The 19,684-nt window shown below is 37.4% G+C and overlaps 1 protein-coding gene across 4 annotated transcripts in view; it reads left to right on the top strand.

Annotated features, from left to right (window-relative positions):
- rap1gap2a (RAP1 GTPase activating protein 2a) overlaps positions 1 to 19,684 on the top strand; it is a 100,408-nt gene that overhangs the window by 41,536 nt on the left and 39,188 nt on the right. The window contains exon 1 of one of the 4 annotated variants that reach the window (XM_079823100.1): positions 4,295 to 4,605. The exons of 2 other annotated variants lie outside the window; for them this stretch is intronic. In XM_079823100.1, the coding sequence (XP_079679226.1) occupies positions 4,382 to 4,605 (224 nt within the window). In that variant the 5' untranslated portion in view covers positions 4,295 to 4,381. Of the gene's footprint in view, positions 1 to 4,294; positions 4,606 to 19,684 lie in introns of those variants that run through there. One more of the 4 variants, XM_079823099.1, reaches the window with a different exon arrangement.

The following is a 19,684-nucleotide window of genomic DNA, read 5'->3' as shown; positions in this document are numbered from 1 at the left end:
GGCTGTCAGTGTGTGTGTATGTGTGTGTTTTAGAGATTGTGAATGGCCGTATCTTTTTGTATGAGAGCCTGTGTGTTAGTGTGAAAGTGTATAAACACACACTGATATAGCGTTGTGCTCATTAAGGAGCTCTGGCTTGGCTGGGCTTGGCTCCAGGGCCACATGTTTCTCCTGTGCGGTGCTCGGCTATTTCTGTCTGCAGTGTTTGGCTTGGATTTATACTCAGCTGCTCTCTCAGTCACCTTGTCTTGTCTTGTCTCATTCTTCATACAACGTCAACGCATTTCTATCTTGGCTGGCTAATAGACCTATCTGCTGTACTCTCGTTTTGATAAATTTAGTGTTTGTGAGCTTGAGACAGAAGCTGGATTGATAGCAACCTTAAAACCTTGTGTTTTAGTAGTCTGGTTCAGTGTTAGTCACCTTCACTTTCTCTTTAAAACAACAGGTTTTTAAAACATATAATAATAATTCTGAATGTGGGAAATAATGTAGGCGAGACTTGCAAACATTGTGTGCTAGGATATTATCGGATAGCATTTTTTGTGCCTGGATATTGACTAATGTTATTTTTGCGACAGTCGACTAATATCATGTATGCTAAGATATTGGATAATTATGCATGCTAGGATATTATTGGCTGACATTGTTTATGCTAGGAAATGATTTGCAAATGTTATGCTCTATGATATTGTTTAATAAAGCAAAAAAATTGGAAAATGTTATTTATGCTATAGCCTATTATTAGATAATGTTAATTATGCTAGAACATTATTGTCTAATATTATTTAGGATAAGGTAATTCTGTCTAACATTCTTTATGCTAGGAGTTTATTGTCTAATATTAGCCTATTTGTACCTTTTGTTTTTCTCCGCTTACAAGGTCGTGTTTACTTCAGCGGAACATAAGTTTTGTCACATCTAGAAACAAGTTTTAATATTAACTTAAACTAACATTGCTTTTAGCCAACAGTAGAAATATGTTACATGATATAGCCATGTAATTGAGGAGTCTGATTTTACTCTGAGTTTACTTACCTCAGCATTTACAGAAGCTTTTACTTCAGAAACAGTGAAGATTTCAACTGAGTTTCAGGGTTTGATTTCGTGTTTGAGCTTCATGTTAGCATGCGTGTGTGTCTAGCCTTCACTGGTGTCGAGTTTTCAGATGACCGACGCTCTGCTGCAGGTTATTTGCTGTAACTTGCCATCATTCTTTTGTCACTGGAGATGTTTCTCGGGCCATACATCCCCTTGTGAGTGGCCAAAGTGTGTTTTTGCACCTGAATGAAGAAGACCACAGGGATGTCATGTGAAGTGCAGTGAAATGTGTGAGGGATGTGTTGCTGTGAGCTACTGTACAGATGTTTGGAAGGGAAGAATTTGTGATTTCCTATAGGGTATTTACACTATGTGTGTGTGATATGCTGAGGGACAGTGGGAGTCATGTTTATGTGTGTAAGGAGATGAGGGAGTGGAAGAGGGGGATGTGTTTGCTCATGCATTTGTGTTTGTGTCTCTCTGAGGGGTTCAGCCTGGATCTTCATGGATTTTTGTTGAAAGGCTGCTCACTTTGTGTCCATTCTGAATCTCTCGCTCTCCATCTAACTCTTTTAACAGCTCAGCCGAGAGGAAAAGGTTCACCTTCCCTACCAGACACCTCATACACTCATTTCGCAGTACCTCTCCTCAGATACAAGATACCACATCTCTCCCATTGATCACATGACTCGCTTTGCTTGTCAACCTGCCCCTTCCCCAGAGGAAGCTCAGGGTTGCCGTGGGGATGAGGATCCTGGTGGCAGATTTGGAGAATCTGAAGCAACGTTACCATGGCAGAGCCTGAGTCTGGGGAAGGGGTACATGGGCTTTTTGAAGCACTTGTTGTTGCAGCTGCTTGCTTGTTTTTGTCATATTCTTAGCTAAATTTTTTATTAACATTCATTTTTTTGCACTTTTGAGAGAGCAGTAGCTATCTTACTACATATAACATAGTAATAGATAGTTACTTTGTTAAGATACAATATCTAACTTTATAGACTTACAATATACTTTTTACAGAGTAAACATATTTTAATTGAACCAGTGCTGGTAAGGACTGAAGTTCAGTTCAAGGATTATGTATTACTGAAGACTGGAGTTATGATGCTTCTTTCAAAAACATCTTACACTCTAAAAAAAAAGGCTCGTAATCATAGGGGAACCTTTTTTAGTGCTATATAGCACCAATTTTGGTGCTTCAGTGGTTCTTCAGCGGTTCTTCAGAGGTGCTATATAGCACCTTAGTCAAAGAACCGGTGAAGAACCTCTGAAGAACCGCTGAAGAACCTCTGAAGAACCGCTGAAGAACCACTGAAGCACCAAAATTGGTGCTATATAGCACTAAAAAAGGTTCCCCTATGATTACGAGCCAAGAACCATTTTTGGTGCAATATAGAACCTTTTTTTTTTGAGTCTACTAACCACAAACTTTTGAAGTGTAGTGTATGTTAAATTACTTAAGTAAACTGGGTTGTTAAAATTAAGACGTGAAACCTGGTTTCTTTACAATATATGTTAATCACGTCTTAATTTTAACATACACTACACTTCAAAAGTTTGTGGTTAGTAAGATGTTTTTGAAAGAAGAGTTACTTCATGTGATGCAAAGTATCATTACTCCAGTCTTCAGTGTCACATGATACTTCAGAAATCATTCTAATATGCTGATTTGCTACTGAAGAAACATATATTATTATCAATGTTAAAAGCAGTTGTGCCGCTTAATATTTTTGTGGAAACATTATAACATTAGTAACATTTATAAAGGTCTTTACTGTACCTTTTGTTGAATTTAATGCATGATAAGTATTTCTAAAAAAAAAAAAAAAAAACTTTTGAACTGTAGAGAGAAACCAGATATTCAACTAGTAAAAGTTACTTAATTGTATTTATGTGGAACTGATTGGACCATGAAAAGTTCACGGTTGATGGAGCTGAATTGAAAAATAAGAGGGTTTGGTGACGTCAGTCGAGTACAGTTGTTTTACAGGCAGAACAATTCTATAATGAAGGATTATGAATATAAATGCTTTTATTTGAACAGTGCGACCAAGACAAGGAATGCATTCTAAGAAAGTAAACAGGAAAGTCAATTTCGATTTGATGTCGACTTTAATCCTTATTGATTAAGAGAGGACCAGCTGGCCACTGTTTCCATTTTAGCTTTCATTTTAGTTGTCAAAGAACCATCTGTTTTTGCAGACATGGGTAGTTAATCTTTTGTAAACAGAACAAAAAACCTGGGTGGGTTATGGCCATTATTAGACACAAAGAGTACCTCTGACTACAAGCTTTGGGCAACCAGTGTTGATGTTGGGTGTTAATGACCAACCATCATCCCAAATTATACAATTCTTTTTATTATATTTATAATAATATATTTTATTTTTATTCAGTGTGGTGCCATGAAGTGCCATGAGCAAAAAAAAGGTAGATTTCAAAACAGAACCTCTAGGGGTTCCTGCACCTGCTGAGCAACTTCCACTGAGATGAATGGAAATGCTAACGGATAGCCTTCTCCAGGTATTATAGACCTCCTTGGGGCAATTGCTCAGCAGGCCCATGCATTAATCCGTCAATGAGCGAGATATGCATGGAAAGAGTCCGACCCTGCACACTAGGCAGACAGCAGAAGAGGGAGTAACTTCCTGCAGTGGGAAAAGGCAAACAGAAAGAGAAGATGAAAGACAAACAGAGACAGGAGAGAAAAACGAAGAACAGGTCAGACAAGATGCTGGAGGGAGCAAACCGCAATACGCACCTTTAACCGGACTGTGGAACGCGCAAACATGTAGACGTAAATATACTGAAACATAATGGAAATTCTTACTTTGATATTGGAGGAAGGTCGCTAATATACCGGAATATACTTTGTATACCTGAATGTTCTGAAAGCCTTTTTGTGATGGTAAGAAATGCCATAGAACATAGGAAAAGGGGTCAAGGATGTTGTGATAGAGTGATAGAAACTCTTTCAATACTGAACAAAAGGTCACATTGGGAATCAGAAAGATGCAAGATACAATTAAGTCTGACTGTGTTTCATAGTTGCGTGAAGAGGGCAGGAGAGGACAGATTTTTTTTGACTGAACGAGTGCGGAAAGGTCTGGTAACAGAAAGGCGAGCAGTCCAGGAACACAGCAGATGGAAAATGAGTGGAAAGAGAGAGAGGGATTGAGAGGGAGGGGCTGGTGAGAAGAGGGCAGGGCCTGCGTTCTATTCTGCCTATCAGATCCAGACAGGGGCAGGCAATGAGAACTGGTGTAGGAGCGAGTGAGAGGAGAAGAGAGAGAGAGAGAGAGAGAGAGAGCGAGCATGAGAAGGAGAGAGGTAGACGGAGATGTATATTCTCAGTCCCTCAGCCAGAGGCAGAGAGCTTGGTCATACCACAATAGCACAGGGCGGTCCTGGTCCAAAGTGTGTTACGGAGTGTTGGCCGGACAGCATGTCGGATCCTGAACCCAGAGTGAACTCCAAAAAAGCCGGCATTCGAGCTGCTGTCATTCTGATCGGACTACTGCACAAGTCCAGACGGCAGAAGGAGAAAGAGAGGGAGAAGGAGCGGTGGGTGAACTTTTCTTTTTCCCACCCACTAATTTGACCTGTGATTTCAGATCTGGCCGGCGTGCTCTAGTTGACCCACGTTTATGGCTATCTAGGTCTTTGTATGTACACATCATACATTTATTGTCGTCCCAGAGTGTGTTGTAATTGGGTCAGTGTATAGTAAAGGACCATTTTTTTGTGGCTCAGTTGAGGATGTTCTCGTTTACAACTTCCCAGCTTCCCTCCTCATATGCCCCAAAGCAATATAGCGCATTCATGGCTCAGGACACTTGACGGATTTCTCAATTATGTGCCATTAAGCTATCTCAACTGTTTCTGATGGAGAAATGACATGATATGAGCCAATTGTTGATATACTGTACAGTCAAGGGACGGCATGGCTATAGAATAACCATGGATTACATTTTTGGTCTTGCAAAAATATGATGAGAAATGTATGAGACTTTTAATAACAGACTTTGGTGTACGTTTGGTACAAATCTGAGCAGAGTTTGAGACGTTGAGAACAGTGTTATTGTAGTATGTTTTTTATATACTATTGTAATTTGTATTAATATTTGGAATTTTATTTTTTATATTTTTAGTTTTCATTTTATGAACATTTTTTGTAATCTGTTTTTCTAAATATTACTATTTAGGTTTAATTGAGTTTTTAGTTTTAGTTTTTCCAGTAATTTTAGTGCTTCAATTTTTAGTTGGCTACATTTCTAATTTTCATTTAATTTAAGTTTAAAGGGTACATAACACACACACACAGTTTCTGCCAGTCTCAAGTTAATCTTGAGTACCTAGAGTAGTATTGCATCCTCTGTAGAGTCTTTAGTTTTATCATATTTATAAAAGACAGATACACTGTACCGATTATTTTCCGAAAACAGCCGAGCCGAGCCGAGCACACACGCACACACACACATCCTGACATTATCCCTGGATAACTTTCGATTCACTATACGTTCGTGTTGTTAAGATTATATGCACTCACGCGCCGATTGCCAGCAAAACACAGACATTTGATGCAGTTTCACTCTCCGCCTGCGGTTTCAACTCATGACCGCGAACAAACAAACACACTTGCAGAACTCTGTTACTGCTCCGGGAAAACAAACTGCATCCACTGTTTCCTTAATGCTGGTTTATTTGGGAAGCTGAACAAGGTTATCTTTCACAACCAAAAACACACTTCTTTAGTGACGTTGTTGATTTTGTGGTATAAATATATAATGGCAGCGCTGCCGACGGCTTCTGTAACCCAAATTAAGCTCTTTGATGGGCGTGCTCTAGCTCATGCGCTCATTCGGGAGAATTGCCACCCTTTATAAAGTCATACTGGGCCATACTCGAAAACAAAAAAACTTTCAGAAACTTATTCGAATGCTGAAGGAGTGTATTTGGCACATAAATACTCTATCATACGCCCAACTCATTGTTTTTTTAAACATTTTGGCCATGTTTAGCATGAGAATCTAACTCTTTAACAGTGTAAATAAGACAGAATGCATGAAATGGCATTAGACCCCCCCTTTAATTAACATAAATGCTTTTAATTATTTTAGTTTTAGTTAACAATAATAACTCTAGTCTTCTCAAACTCTACGTGAGGTTGTTGGGGTCTTTTTATTTAATCTCAGTACTGTCTAGGAGAAACCGTTAAGATATTAAAAAGATCACATATAATTTTTCTCTCCTGTGTACCAGACCATGTACAACGAGTTCAAAGGCAAATACAGCTCGGTTAAACAATCAAAGAGTAAACAGAGAGAGAGAGAGAGAGTAAACAGAGAGAGAGGTATAGTTTTCACCAAACTCCCCTTGTCAGGGTCATCCAGGTCAGATCATATGTAGAAGTAAATCTCAGAGGAGGAAACCGCAAAACTATTTCTCAGCTATCATTTACTAAAGGCTTCTCCAGTGGCTGTCTGGTCAGAAGCAGTGTTGCTCTATATCAACTGGCATGATTATCACTAACACTGGCCCTAGTGTACACTTTGTCTAATCATTAATTTAAAACCGTTTTGACCGCATAGGCACGCACTAACACACATTCAAACACACTCTTTTACGCAGGTGCCGTGCTGCTCTGAACCATGCACACAATGCGATTTGTGTTCGCAGGTGCCATGTGTGGCTCCATTTGCATAGATCTTATCGATAACTGGCATGGTTACTGACATCACTGCGAGACAGCCCAACTGGAGTCGCCGTGTTTATTCCCTCTAGATCCGTTCTGTCCCGTTCTTCAGCTCAGATGAGCACTCCGTGAGAAGAAAGTCTATATCTAACAGGCTTTTCAGTTCTGCTGTGTTGGAATGAGTGATAAGCAAGGCATATTTGTAAACATTATAGCTCATGTGAATCACCTTGAAGGCTGGTTGTTTCAAGTTTGGACTGTCAGGAAATTTATTGCTCCCTCTTGTCTCTATCAAAAGGTTGAATGTTGTAGTAATTGCATTGTTTTATCTTAAAATGAAAGGTTTGGTACAAGGATGGAGGGCACTTCAGAGTCTCATTGAATGATGTTGAGTTGAGTTTTTGAGTTAATGATGCTCTTTGAGTTGGTAAAAAGCTTTTAAACAAAAAAGCACCTTCTTAACCAGTGCCTTTGTCTTGATTTCCATTAAAAATATAAAAAAATCCATAAAACAAGGTGAAGTTATTAAATACATTTTTCATAAAAAATATTATCCATAGAAATATCTTGAATTTATTACATGTATAATATAAATTCTGCACCTCAGCTGTAAAATATGTGTAATATAATATAATAGTATAAAATATTATATAATTAATATAATATAATATAAAAATGTTTTTAACCAATTTTATTTCAAGCATTTAAGAACTTTTTTGTAGCATACACCTAAAAATAAATAAAATAGTAAGCTTAATGCTTCATTCTATTTTCCAGTGTGTTAAATGATGATGTATTTTCTGAAAACAAGTTTTTGATATCTAATGCAATTTTGCTCCTCGAGTAAATGTATTTCTTTTAAGGAACTTTTGATATTTTTTTTACTGGAAAACAAGACAAATACTTAATTGTTTTGCATTATTTTTGTTGCTTTCAGTTTCTCTACCACCGTGACTATTTTCATGTTTTATTTTGGTTAATAATTCTTTATTTAACATGATGCTCCTCTTCCATTTATCTTGGCAAGTGCTGTAAGAGGAGAGCAGCAGCGAAAGCATTTCTTCATAAGTTCATTAAGGACCAAAGCAAATGTTTTTCTGGTTTCCTGTTTCATTCAGTGCAATCTAATTTTCTCCACCTTCATCACTCATTTCTCCCATGATCCTGTCTCCTGCAGCTCACATGAACTGCCTTCACCTCCTGACTCACTCCATCACACTTTATTTTCCCTCAGCTTTTTTCACTTTTCTCCTTTTCTTCGTGTGTAATTTTTCTCTTCATGTACATCCGCTGTGCCCTCCTCCCCACCTTTACTTCCTCTTTTCGCAGTTGTTTTGCCCCCCTCCCTCTCTCCCTCTGTTGTTGAGAAAGCGTTTTTGATTAGCAGCTGCATGAAATGAAACTAAACTAGGTCACCTTTTGCCCTCTGCCTCGCATATAAACATACGCAGACTCCATGTCCTTTAGGTCAGAGGATAAGATTCCCAGCACAAGATTCCAGTTCAGTTCCTCATTCAGTATCACAGATGCATCAACGTCTGTAAGAGAGAGTCATCGTTGAGTACCTGGAAAAAAAGCACGCAGCTCATTCATCCAGAAGAGGCCATAAAACAGTCCTCTGGCTGCCAGCACAATGGCAAAGCACACTCAGTAAAATACACACAGTAAAAACTCAAAGTAAAGGGGTCAAATGGCAACAAAGCATATTAGGCAAGTGATGGATTATGTTCTAATGTTTCTTATCAGTCCTACTAAAGGGAAACATTAAAGATGAGGGGACTGAATGTCCATGAACTTTATGTTTGTGATTTATACTGCCATGCGAAAAGAAAAAAAACAGTAATTTTGAATACTTGCGAGTGTCCACATATATTAATAATAATTTACTTGAATTATTCTGAGTATTTATCATTAATTCATAAATATAATAATGCGTTTTGTACCACAAGCTGAATATCATTGCCATGTCATAAAGTAGTCAAATGATCTAATATTTTAAGGTGGTCATGGCAAGGGGTCTTTGTATCATTAATGCATCCTGCAAGCTCCATAACTTAAAACGTCCTCGTCATCGATTAAAAAAGCATTTATATAATCAAGCTGTAAAAAGCTTAGCTTTGATCCAAAGTGGCATGGGACGTCACAGGGGCACAATCATTTGCATACGACTGCCTCTGGAGCAAGACAACAAACTGCTACTTTTACATCATCGCATTACTGCCCCGTCCACTGGTGTTCAGTCCATGAGCAGACTGTGGATCTAAAGTAGTTGTTTACAATAAGATTGTGATGATAAAAAGATGCAATGCCACGCAGACGTTGTGCTGTTCCTGGCTGTGGAAAAACATCATCTTTGCATAAGCTGTCGAAGGATCCCGATGTCAGAGAAAAATGGATTAAGTTTATTGGTAACACTTTACAATAAGGTTCATTAGTTAACATTAGTTAACTGCATTATTTAACATGAACTAATAATGAACTGCACTTTTAAAGTTACTAACTTTATTAAAATCATGTTAACAGATATGAACTAACATGAACAAACCATGAACAGCTGTAATTTTATTAAGTAACATTAACAAAGATTAACTAATGCTGAACAGAGGTGTTGTTCATGGTTAGTTCATGTTAACTAATTCATTAACTAATGTTAACTAATACAACATTATTGTAAAGTGTTTCCAGTTTATTTTTAACAAACATCCTTATCACGTCAGTGCTGTTGTACCATACATTTTTACCAGTGACTACTGGCTTTGCCCAAAAACTTTTGCTCAAAGATCAGGCTGTGCTAACTGTTCTGGAAACAATTCATTAATTTCGACAGCTGTAATAGTAAAAATGTGGTAAAAGTATTCGAGAGGGTTCCACATGTAATACTTATTTCATATGCAGAGATGTAAGCCAATCATAGTCTCACAGCAGACATAATCAGTCTCCCTTCAAACAGAGTGTTCAAATATCAGAGGGCTAAAATCAGGGTAGGGAATAGCCATTTGTTTCTAAATTATGACAATTTTTGATGTAAAAACCATAGTAACATTATATTTTGGAGCAGCTAACCCAACTCCTACCCTAAACCTACCCACTCCTAAACAATATAAAACACATAACAGGCAAATACAAGTACAGTCACAAAAACCGACCACAAACAGTATAAAAGTATTAACTGATAAAAGTAGTATAAAAGTAGTAATGTTGCATTCCAAGTCTTCTGAAGTCACACGATGTCTTCATGTAAAGAACAGAGTTGATCTTAATGTTTTAATCGCTGAGATGATGATCCCGCCCCTCCGTTAACGCACTCATTCATATCTCATTCAAATAATACACACAACTCTTTAGGATGACGCAACCGGTCACAAGACACACGAGAGCCAACGCAATTTCACTATGAAAACTGACGTAACGGGCTGCAATGTTTGAAATTGAATGTGTTCATGATCTTCTGCGGATGGAAACGCTGATCGCTTTTGGGGATTTCCTTCACACAAATCAATCGCTTCGCCTTGGAATATTTGTACTTTTTGAATAAATTGTGTATGCAGTCGTATCTGCCTGTTATATCTGTGTTTTATACCACACAAATGGGTAGGTTTAGGGATGGAATGGGGTTGAGTTACATGTTAAAACGTGTCTAGATAGCGTAAATAAAATTATGCTGGCTGATTAAATTGAGAATCACAGTCCAACATGTCATAATGGCAAAATATATGATCATCATGACGATAACGTTCCCATGCCCAACGCGTGCGTCTGTGTACGACGCCAAAGGTTTCTCATTGAAATTAATGGAGCACTCAGCGCGTCGATATAGTGACGCCTAGGGGTACCTTTAGCGTCTTTATTGTGACGCGGAAAACACTTGACCATGCTTTGGACTTTGACACCTTGGGAGGGAAAATGGGTTGTAAGTTATAGTTAATTATGGTTAGTTAGACATGTACACATAATAATATCAAACGATCTGTAACAATGCAATACTATCACATATAGAAAAAAATAAAAGTTTTACTCACATAAGTGTGTTGCACCATTCCTGTTGGATCCAATATAGAAGGCACAGCTTCGTTTTTAAATCTAATTCTGTCTGCAAATCCAGTCTCTTATTTACAAACAAATCCGCGTTGAGATGAAGCGAACAAACGCTCAATGTCTTACGTGAGCTGGAACTTCATTAAAAATAAAGTTCCACCTCATTCCTAATATTCGATCCGGTTCAGCTCCATGTAGGCCTATGTTATTTATCTATTACATGTCATGCGTGAATCGGTGGGCGGGGCCACAGAATTAGGTTTTCTTCTCCTTCGGTTGAGGCGGTGCTTCACTGACGTCACAGGAAGCAAATTCGCAGATTGATCGTTTGCTGAGTCAGCTGTCAATAAAAGCTTTTCTTTGACTAACAGGGAAGTTTTCAGCTCTGAAACTTACAGGATATTCTTATATTACCATGACGTTTTATATATCAAAAGCTCAAGGGAAAGTTGATTTCTCAATTCATGACCCCTTTAAGTCTTCAGTCTTCCTTTGATGTAATTTCCTGTTTGTTTTCCCCTCCTGCGCATTCTGCATGTCTGCAGAATTATGCCAAACTGCTCAATATGATTTTCCCTTTCATCCTTTGTGAGATATTTTCGATATTTATCTATACATTATAACCCCCCCCCCCCCTTCAGAAAAAAGTATTTTTTCTTTTATTTCTTTTGAGTTTAAATGCATAAATGTACATAAAATATATAAATGCATGTATGACATGTATTGTTTTCAATGTATTTTTTAATGTATTTTTGATATGGACAAAAAAAAAATAAGCATCATGTCAACCACATAATTGATTTGTGAGCAAAATCAGATTGTTTAGAATACGATCTGTCCTGTGACAGATGAGTTTAGCTCAACTAAGCTCAGATTCAGAGAAGACCGAGTGTGAAAAGTGATATCAAATCAATCAAAATTCAATCCAAAGACATTGAAGCCATTTTCCCCAGCTTCACTGTTGCCATAGATACTGCATTTTACCTTTTCTGTGGCGATAGTATAGTTGCCACTCATTATCGAAAATAAAAGTGCCTCTTCTGGTGTGCGCGTATATATTGGTCCATTGAACTGTATCTGTAAGTGGAATAGATGAGGTGACCATGTCCCTCTTAACAAGTGCTCCAAAACGGTTTCACTGACAGGTTGTATAGAGCCTATTTACAGAGCAGTTGAACTGAGGAGGGTATTTTTAGAAGTCACTTTTCTTTTCCCCTTTCTCTCTCCCGTTCTCGCTCTCTGAAAACCCTGTGGCGTCCTCTTTGTCTCCTGTTAGACTGTTGATTTAGAGATATGGACAAAGGATTAATGCATTTAAAAACCCCAGAGGAGCACAGGTTGCTTTAATAAAGGGAGTGATATCAAAAGCCCTGCTCAATGGCACTGTCTCCCCTGTGCTGGTCTGCTGGGAATCTGTGAGAGTCTAAGACTTTTTGAATGTGGAAAGCCTCCAAAAACGAACAACTGTCCAATTTGTCTGAAGGCAAATAAACACGAGCTGCTCCCAGAGTCATGCTCGAGGCAAAAACGTGCATCAGACTGAATACTGTCAAACAGGTGAGGGAAGATATTGTTGATGTGAGAATGAATTTGATTTATTCAGACAGTTGGAAAGAGGGATTACATATCAACAGGCTTGTGTCAGTTCTCTTGCCAGTAGCCTGCTTGTTCTCTTATTTTGCTTTTTCATAAAATTCATAAACTTGAACTCTCTGAGGTCCACTTATAATGTTTTCAAGAATTTTACATAAAAAATCATCCTAATTTAGAAGTAATAAGCCATTGTCTACCCTGTTTTTGACCCTCTCTTTCGAACACCCCTATTTGATGGGCGCGCCGCATTCAAGACTAGGAAGTAAACGCCCACTGCTGTGATTGGGTAACAGTTTTGCATATTAAAATAAGTTTGTGCTCTGAGTTAATAATTGACAAAGGATTACTTAAGGCTTTTCATGTAAACTGAGCTATGAATGAATGTGGCATTGTTTGTCACACTAGGCTATTCATAGTTCATCCTTTTCGATAAAGGGAAAAACGTGTTGTCATTTGCGGTGTATTGTTCTAAATAAAATGAAATTTGTTGTAATGGCTTACTGATGACAAAATGTCGCTCAGTGAAGCTTTTATTCAGTATTACAGCGAATGGCTTAGATAAAATCAATAACAAAAGCAGCATTCTTTACATGATTTCTTACATGATGCCGAAGCAAAGGAAAGAACACAAATCACAACTATTCAGTTTGACTGCAGTTCTACAATATAAATACTCAGCACATATCAAACGATCTGTATCAGTCAAAGCAATAGTAACACATGGTGAAAACACTGCTACTCACACTTGTGTGTTGCGACATTACTGTTGGATCCATAGACTGTAAAAAAGATGGAGGACACACCTTCACTTTCTTCCATTGTAGTAAAGGAAGTCGCCAGTGTCCAAATATGGCACTGACATCTTGAGTGTCGAGTCTGCGCAGTAGAAACTTGGAGCCTGAGTCTGCGCAGTAGCGAGTGCGAACGATATCAAGGTCCCGCCCATAGACTGCTCCTGCCTAACCAATCAAACTTTTTAATGAAATAAACAGTTATGGAAATGTATAAAGCTCCAATCTCCTCCCGAAGTTCCTGAAAAAAGTCCTTTGGTGAACCTCAGTGACTAAAAGAAGCTGAGAGAAGCGGTCAATCATAACGTAAAGCATCAAATAACTAATTAAAACTAAACGTATTTAAAGAACGAACACTTGGACTAACATCAGCATGATAAAAACTGCCTAAAATGACAGAAACTTGAAGTGTAATTTGATTGTTTAGTTTGTTTATGTCCTATTACATTACATGGAGAGGGCGGGGTTTATGACCTATACTGCATCCAGCCATCTGGGGGCGATCGAGACGCTTTGGCTTCACTTTTCAGGACTCGTGTGGCACGCTTGGTCGGATCCAATGTAGTCGGCACTGCATCATCTCTTATTTTCAGTCTCTCTGAAAAGCCTGAAACTATGTTTTGTTTAAGAATGAAGCCGCAGTAAAATGAAGCGAACAGTCAGAAGCGTTCTGACTGGAACTTTTTTTGGTAAGAGTAAAAGTCATCCATGCTTTGTTAATATTAGGATCATCAAGAAAGTCAATGCAAAGACTGTGTTTTTCCACAACTTGGCACTTCAAAATGTCTTGTAGTCCTCAGAGGCATCTCTATGGTTTTGTTGCTGGAGTAATCCTTTGTTTGTGTCTGTCTCGTATTTATTACATGACATGTACGAGGGGCTAAAGAGGCAATGATGTTGAAGCAGGATTTGATCTTCTGTAGAGGCCGTCTTTCGTTGTGTAATAATGACTTTTTAACGAATTTGACAAAATCTGAAACGAGTCATTTTCTGAGCTTCATTTCAATAAAACAAGGACGTTTTCTGTTCTGAATTTGTATTTTTAGTACATCGACATCTTGCAAATCAATAGATCAAGAAAAAAATTGATTTCCCAATTCATGACCCCTTTAAAACATACACTTTTAAAAATATATATTTTTCAAAATTGCAAATAAAGCAGATTTCTTTTGTGTGTATTTATTTTACTTTATTTTATTTTATTATAAATATATTTTATTTATATTATTTATTTTAGGAATGGAACGGAACGGAACCAGCACAGTACTATTTTTATGAACTTAGAGAGTAGAGAATGCAACTTTGAGTTTGATTTTGTTCCACCGATTGTGGCATCTTATCTTCAACTTATTTTACTAAAGCTGAAAAACTGTGTTTTAGCCATATTCGGTGGAAAAGGAATGAAATAACGTATATATTATACAATTATGTCCTTAGCTCTTTATTGTTACTCTCATCCTGCTGAGAGTTATTAGCCATATGTCAACCAGGAGTTGCCATAGTGGCGAGGCTAGTCTTGCTAATGTGTAATGGTGACTGAATGGCTTTATTAATTGAGTTATTGATTGTCTACAGGCGGTGGGCAAATTCGCAGTAGAGTAAAATGGAGAACAGGTGCATAGAGTCAAGGGCCAACCGGCTTCCTATTAAAAAAAAATGTTCTAGAAGTTTATAAATAAGCCAAATGTGTATATTGCATCACTAATTGATCCTAACAAGGTTGATAACTGCTAGTTTTTGGAGTTGAAGTGACTTTCTTGGGCTCGTTTTATGATTTTTATGATTTTATGTTCATTTTTGTGTAGTCTGTTAAGAAGGAATAAGATAATTTGATCAAATAAAAGTCGTAACACCGTATCCTGGCTGGCACAATGCCATTTTCTTCTTTAAAACTTTGTTTACAAAACCAGAAAAAAGAAATCAAAGAAAAAAGACTGAATGCTTTAATTGAGCACTATTGAGCGACTTTCTAATTCTTGTTAGCACAGCAGGGACTAAAAGCAGAGAGTGTTTTAACAGCACTCAGTATCGATTGTTCCTTTTATGCGTTAAAACAATCTGTTTCAGCAGCAATTATTTTTTAATTAAATTTCAATATGGAGTTTGTCAAAATTGCTTTTGTTGTACAAGGCATTTTCATTTGTTTGTGTGTTAGTGTGTGTGACTGAATATGTCTATGGTGTGCACCATGGCACACTGGCTGCAGTCCACATTTAACACTTTCTATAAATAGCCTCAACATATCAACGTACAACAGGAAGCAGCTCTCTGACCACTCTAAGAGTTATCTGAGGAAAAACATTAAACAACACTGGTATTGCTTCCCATAATCCCTTGCTGGGAGAAGAATGATAAAAGACTACCTCAGCATGTGAACTGTCAGTTTATTTGACAAGCAGAGCTTTGACACTGCATCGAATGGATGTAGATAATGTTTAGGGCGCAGACTCAGATGTGCATAATAATCTGTAAAAGAATGAACCTGACGGGATCATATTAAATGAGTTTATGAGAGCAAAACAAACGGTGCATTTGGTAGGTAACAATTAAATTGCTTCAGCGCAGAATATTAAGTCCATTACTGCAGTGATTTGCCATTTGCACATGATCAAACGGGGACCGATCAAGTTCATTACCGGTTTTCATAAGTGTTTATCAAGGTCAAAAATAACATTTATAATTAGGATGTAATTGTCAGCCCTCAGGCAATATCTCCTTTCATCTAGTGTGGTCTTCTCTCCTGTCCTATTTAATTTGTAAGTGATCATGTATAGTCAGCATGTGGGTGTCACAAAATGATATTGGATCCAAACTTTCCAAATAAATAACTGAATAAATGCACAAACTATATATTACATTCTATTACATTACATTACAGTCTCTTATGTTCACTAAGACTGTGTGATTATTACAATTAAAATATTTTTTTAATATTTCGATATATTTTTAAATGTAATTTATTCCTGTGAAGCAAAGCTGAATTTTCAGCACCATTACTCCAGTGTCACAGATCATTCTAATATGATGATTTGTTGCTCGAGAAACATTTTATCATCATGTTGTGCTGCTTTATATTTTTTTGGAAACCATGATACATTTTTAAAGGATGCTTTGATGAATAGAAAGGACAAAAGAACAGCATTTCTTTGAAATAGAAATCTTCTACATTATAAATGTATTTACTGTTTACATCTTACTGACTGAAAAATATGTGAGAAGAAAGAAGACACATGTGATACAAGATACTGTTTATTTAGAAAATCGGTTGCCTGGAGTCTTTATACAAAAGTATTGTACCACTCAATATTTTGACCAATCAGAATCAAGACAGCTTACATAATTACTCAGCATGTATGTTGTCTCTCTCACTCTGTAGTGTAATCAAAGCATGAGGCATGTTGCCGGAACTTTAGATAATCATAATCACTGGGCAGATGTGATTAGTATTGAATCAGGCCTAATTGAAGAGGCAGATATACAGCCTTGTGATGGAACCGTGGACTGGAAATGAGGGAAGACAGAATGTGCAGGACAACTAGAGATATCACAACTTCCCGGTTCTCCCTAGGAGCTGATAAGACTCTAATAAAGCCATGACGGTGGATTACTGTGATTGTTAATTGTGTTTCAGGGCTGCTGTAAGGCTTGATTTATAAGTCAGCATCATAAACGCACTCTGCAGTAATGTTCCAGGAAAAGTTTCATATAACTTTCATATAAGTCTATTTATAAGTCTTCATCTTTCCATTGTGCACAGCACAGCAAACCTCAGCCTCTTCCCACATCCCCCATATATACTTTATGACCTTAAACAAATACAATCTTTATCACAGTGAGTACACACACACACACCCACACACACACACACACACACACACACACACACACACACACACACACACACACACACACACACACACACACACACACACACACACACACACACACACACACACACACACACACACACACACACACACACACACACACACACACACACACACACAATTGTGTTGGATTTTCACTTAGAAATTGCTAGTAAATTTCACAAATAATTACAAAGAACAAGTAACACATTGAATGAATCAACATTTTGAAGTAGAAAGACTTAAATAGTATTTTTAAGTAGCCTGGATGCCAGCCGAACTTAGCCCCGCCCACAACATTTTTACTCGGGCAGTTCGGTCTGGACTTGCTCAATAGAGAAGTAGTTATGCCCGAACAGAAACTGTTCGGACCAATGAAATTGTCAGGGCGGGCTTTAGACGATGATGGACAGATGATAAACAGTAACGTAATCATCCACGTCATCAAAAGCCGCTTGGGTTGAATTTGTTCTAATCCTAAACTGAGAACTTGTTTGTATATGCATTCACCTTTACTATTTCTCTCAGAAATGATGATCGTGTTGGTAAGTACCTTAAATTCTTTTTTTACAACACCGGCAAAGATCGTTTACACTCATCTTTTTCTTCTAACGTTAGGCTACTTATTCCAGCGTGCGTGCAGGTACAGGGTTGCCAAGTTTTTACAACAAAACCCGCTCGATTGCTAACGTTCCTCAAAACTAGCCAAAAACAAGCCCAATAGCTTTCCGGGAAAAAAAGGCATTTGGGGGGTAAAATATGTGTTATTTTGGCAGGGATGGCAGCTATAAAGCGCATTCCTGGGTTTGTATATCACATAATTGGGGTCGCTTCAACCCGCGGACATGGCAACACAGTGCAGTTGAGGACAACTAACGTTATGCGTCGCTCCGTTGCTCTGATTGGTTGTAGGTCTATCCAATTGAGGTCTTTCCTGGTTCGGTTGAAACACGCCCCATAATCACAGCCCAACGGAGCAGTATCAGACTCATATTCTGACTAGAATTGAGTATGACGACGTCAGGCTAATTTTTAAGTATTGGTGCTGTCAAAATTGCCACATTAACATTAACGCATGAGACAAAACATTTTCAGTTTTTTCAGCGGCTAGCGTTACGTACATTTGCTATCATGCTCTTATCCATGCAAATGCTTTTAAACCATTCAAGCAGGACAAGACAAAAGAGACCGCACCAGAATCGAGTTCTCTTTCACGCTTGAACAAACAATAACGCGCAGAATTATGCCAAAATACACGTTTTGTCGAGTATTCTCATATGAGCAGTCTTAAATTAGTTAAATAAAGTCTTAAATTAAGTTTTGTTCTTGAGTTGTAAGAAAATGAGATGCGCGTGACAGCACGTCAGATCCGCGTCATGTTCGCAGATCTTAAAGTGACAGCAGCCTAATAATCCAATTGCTGTGATCAAAAGTAACAGAGAAAATTTTTGCTGTATATAATTAATTAATCATTTATGTAGTTAAGAAAGGTGTTTGATAACTTTATTCAATTTCTGTATATGTCTAACAGGTATGAAGGCCACAGGTACATATGACATTTATTATAATGGGGTTATGTGAAGATCGCTAAGTTCACTTAAATTAAAATGTATTTTTTAAAAGTCTATTAAATGTTGAAATTTATATAGCTTTCAATTATACTGTACCAGTACCAATATTAGTATCAGTAATACTGACCTTCATTCATAAAAAGATGCCATTACAACAAAATATTTTAAATATACTGTCTTTAAGTTGTTTCTACATTAATTTGGAGAGTAACTGTGAAATTATTACAATATAAAAATATTAACTCCAACGTTTTTAATTGTGATTAATCAGCTAATTGTTTTAATCGATTGACAGCACTAACTATTATAGAAATTATACATGATATTTTGAAGTAGACAGACTGAAATAGTTATTCACAGCAATTTCACTACACTGTGAAAAAAAATTTTTTCTCGATATAATTAAAACAAAGATTATTGGAATACATTTGAAAAGAAAATACTATTTCAGTCGTTCTACTTCAAAGTTTCATGTTTAATTCAATGTTTTATTTGCTGTTTATTTATTTGGTAATTTCAGGCAGCTGAAGGTGTAACTGGGGACGTCCCACCCTGTCCAAACCACCGCAAACATTCTGGTTAGGTGTTTGTTCTTATATTCAATGAATTAACCACATACAGCCTCTACAGTGCATCCGGAAAGTATTCACAGCGCTTCACTTTTTCCACATTTTGTTATGTTACAGCCTTATTCCAAAATGTATTAAATTAATTCTTTATTTTTCCTATTTAATTCTACAAACAATACCCCATAATGACAACGTGAAAGAAGTTTGTTTGAAATCTTTGCAAATGTATAAAAAAAAAAAAAAAAAAAGGATAAAAATCACAAATATTCACAGCCTTTGCTCAATACTTTGTTGAAGCACCTTTGGCACCAATTACAACCTCAAGTCTTTTTGAGTATGATGCTACAAGCTTGGCACACCTATTTTTGGGCAGTTTCTCCCATTCTTCTTTGCAGGACTTCTCAAGCTCCATCAGTTTGGATGGGGAGCGTTGGTGCACAGCCATTTCCAGATCTATCCAGAGATGTTCAATCAGGTTCAAGTCTGGGCTCTGGCTGGGCCACTCAAGGACATTCATGGAGTT

The sequence above is a fragment of the Gobio gobio genome (genome assembly GCF_949357685.1).
Source record: "Gobio gobio genome assembly, chromosome: 8".
Classification (NCBI taxonomy): domain Eukaryota; kingdom Metazoa; phylum Chordata; class Actinopteri; order Cypriniformes; family Gobionidae; genus Gobio; species Gobio gobio.
This window is presented reverse-complemented; position numbering and strand designations above follow the sequence as displayed.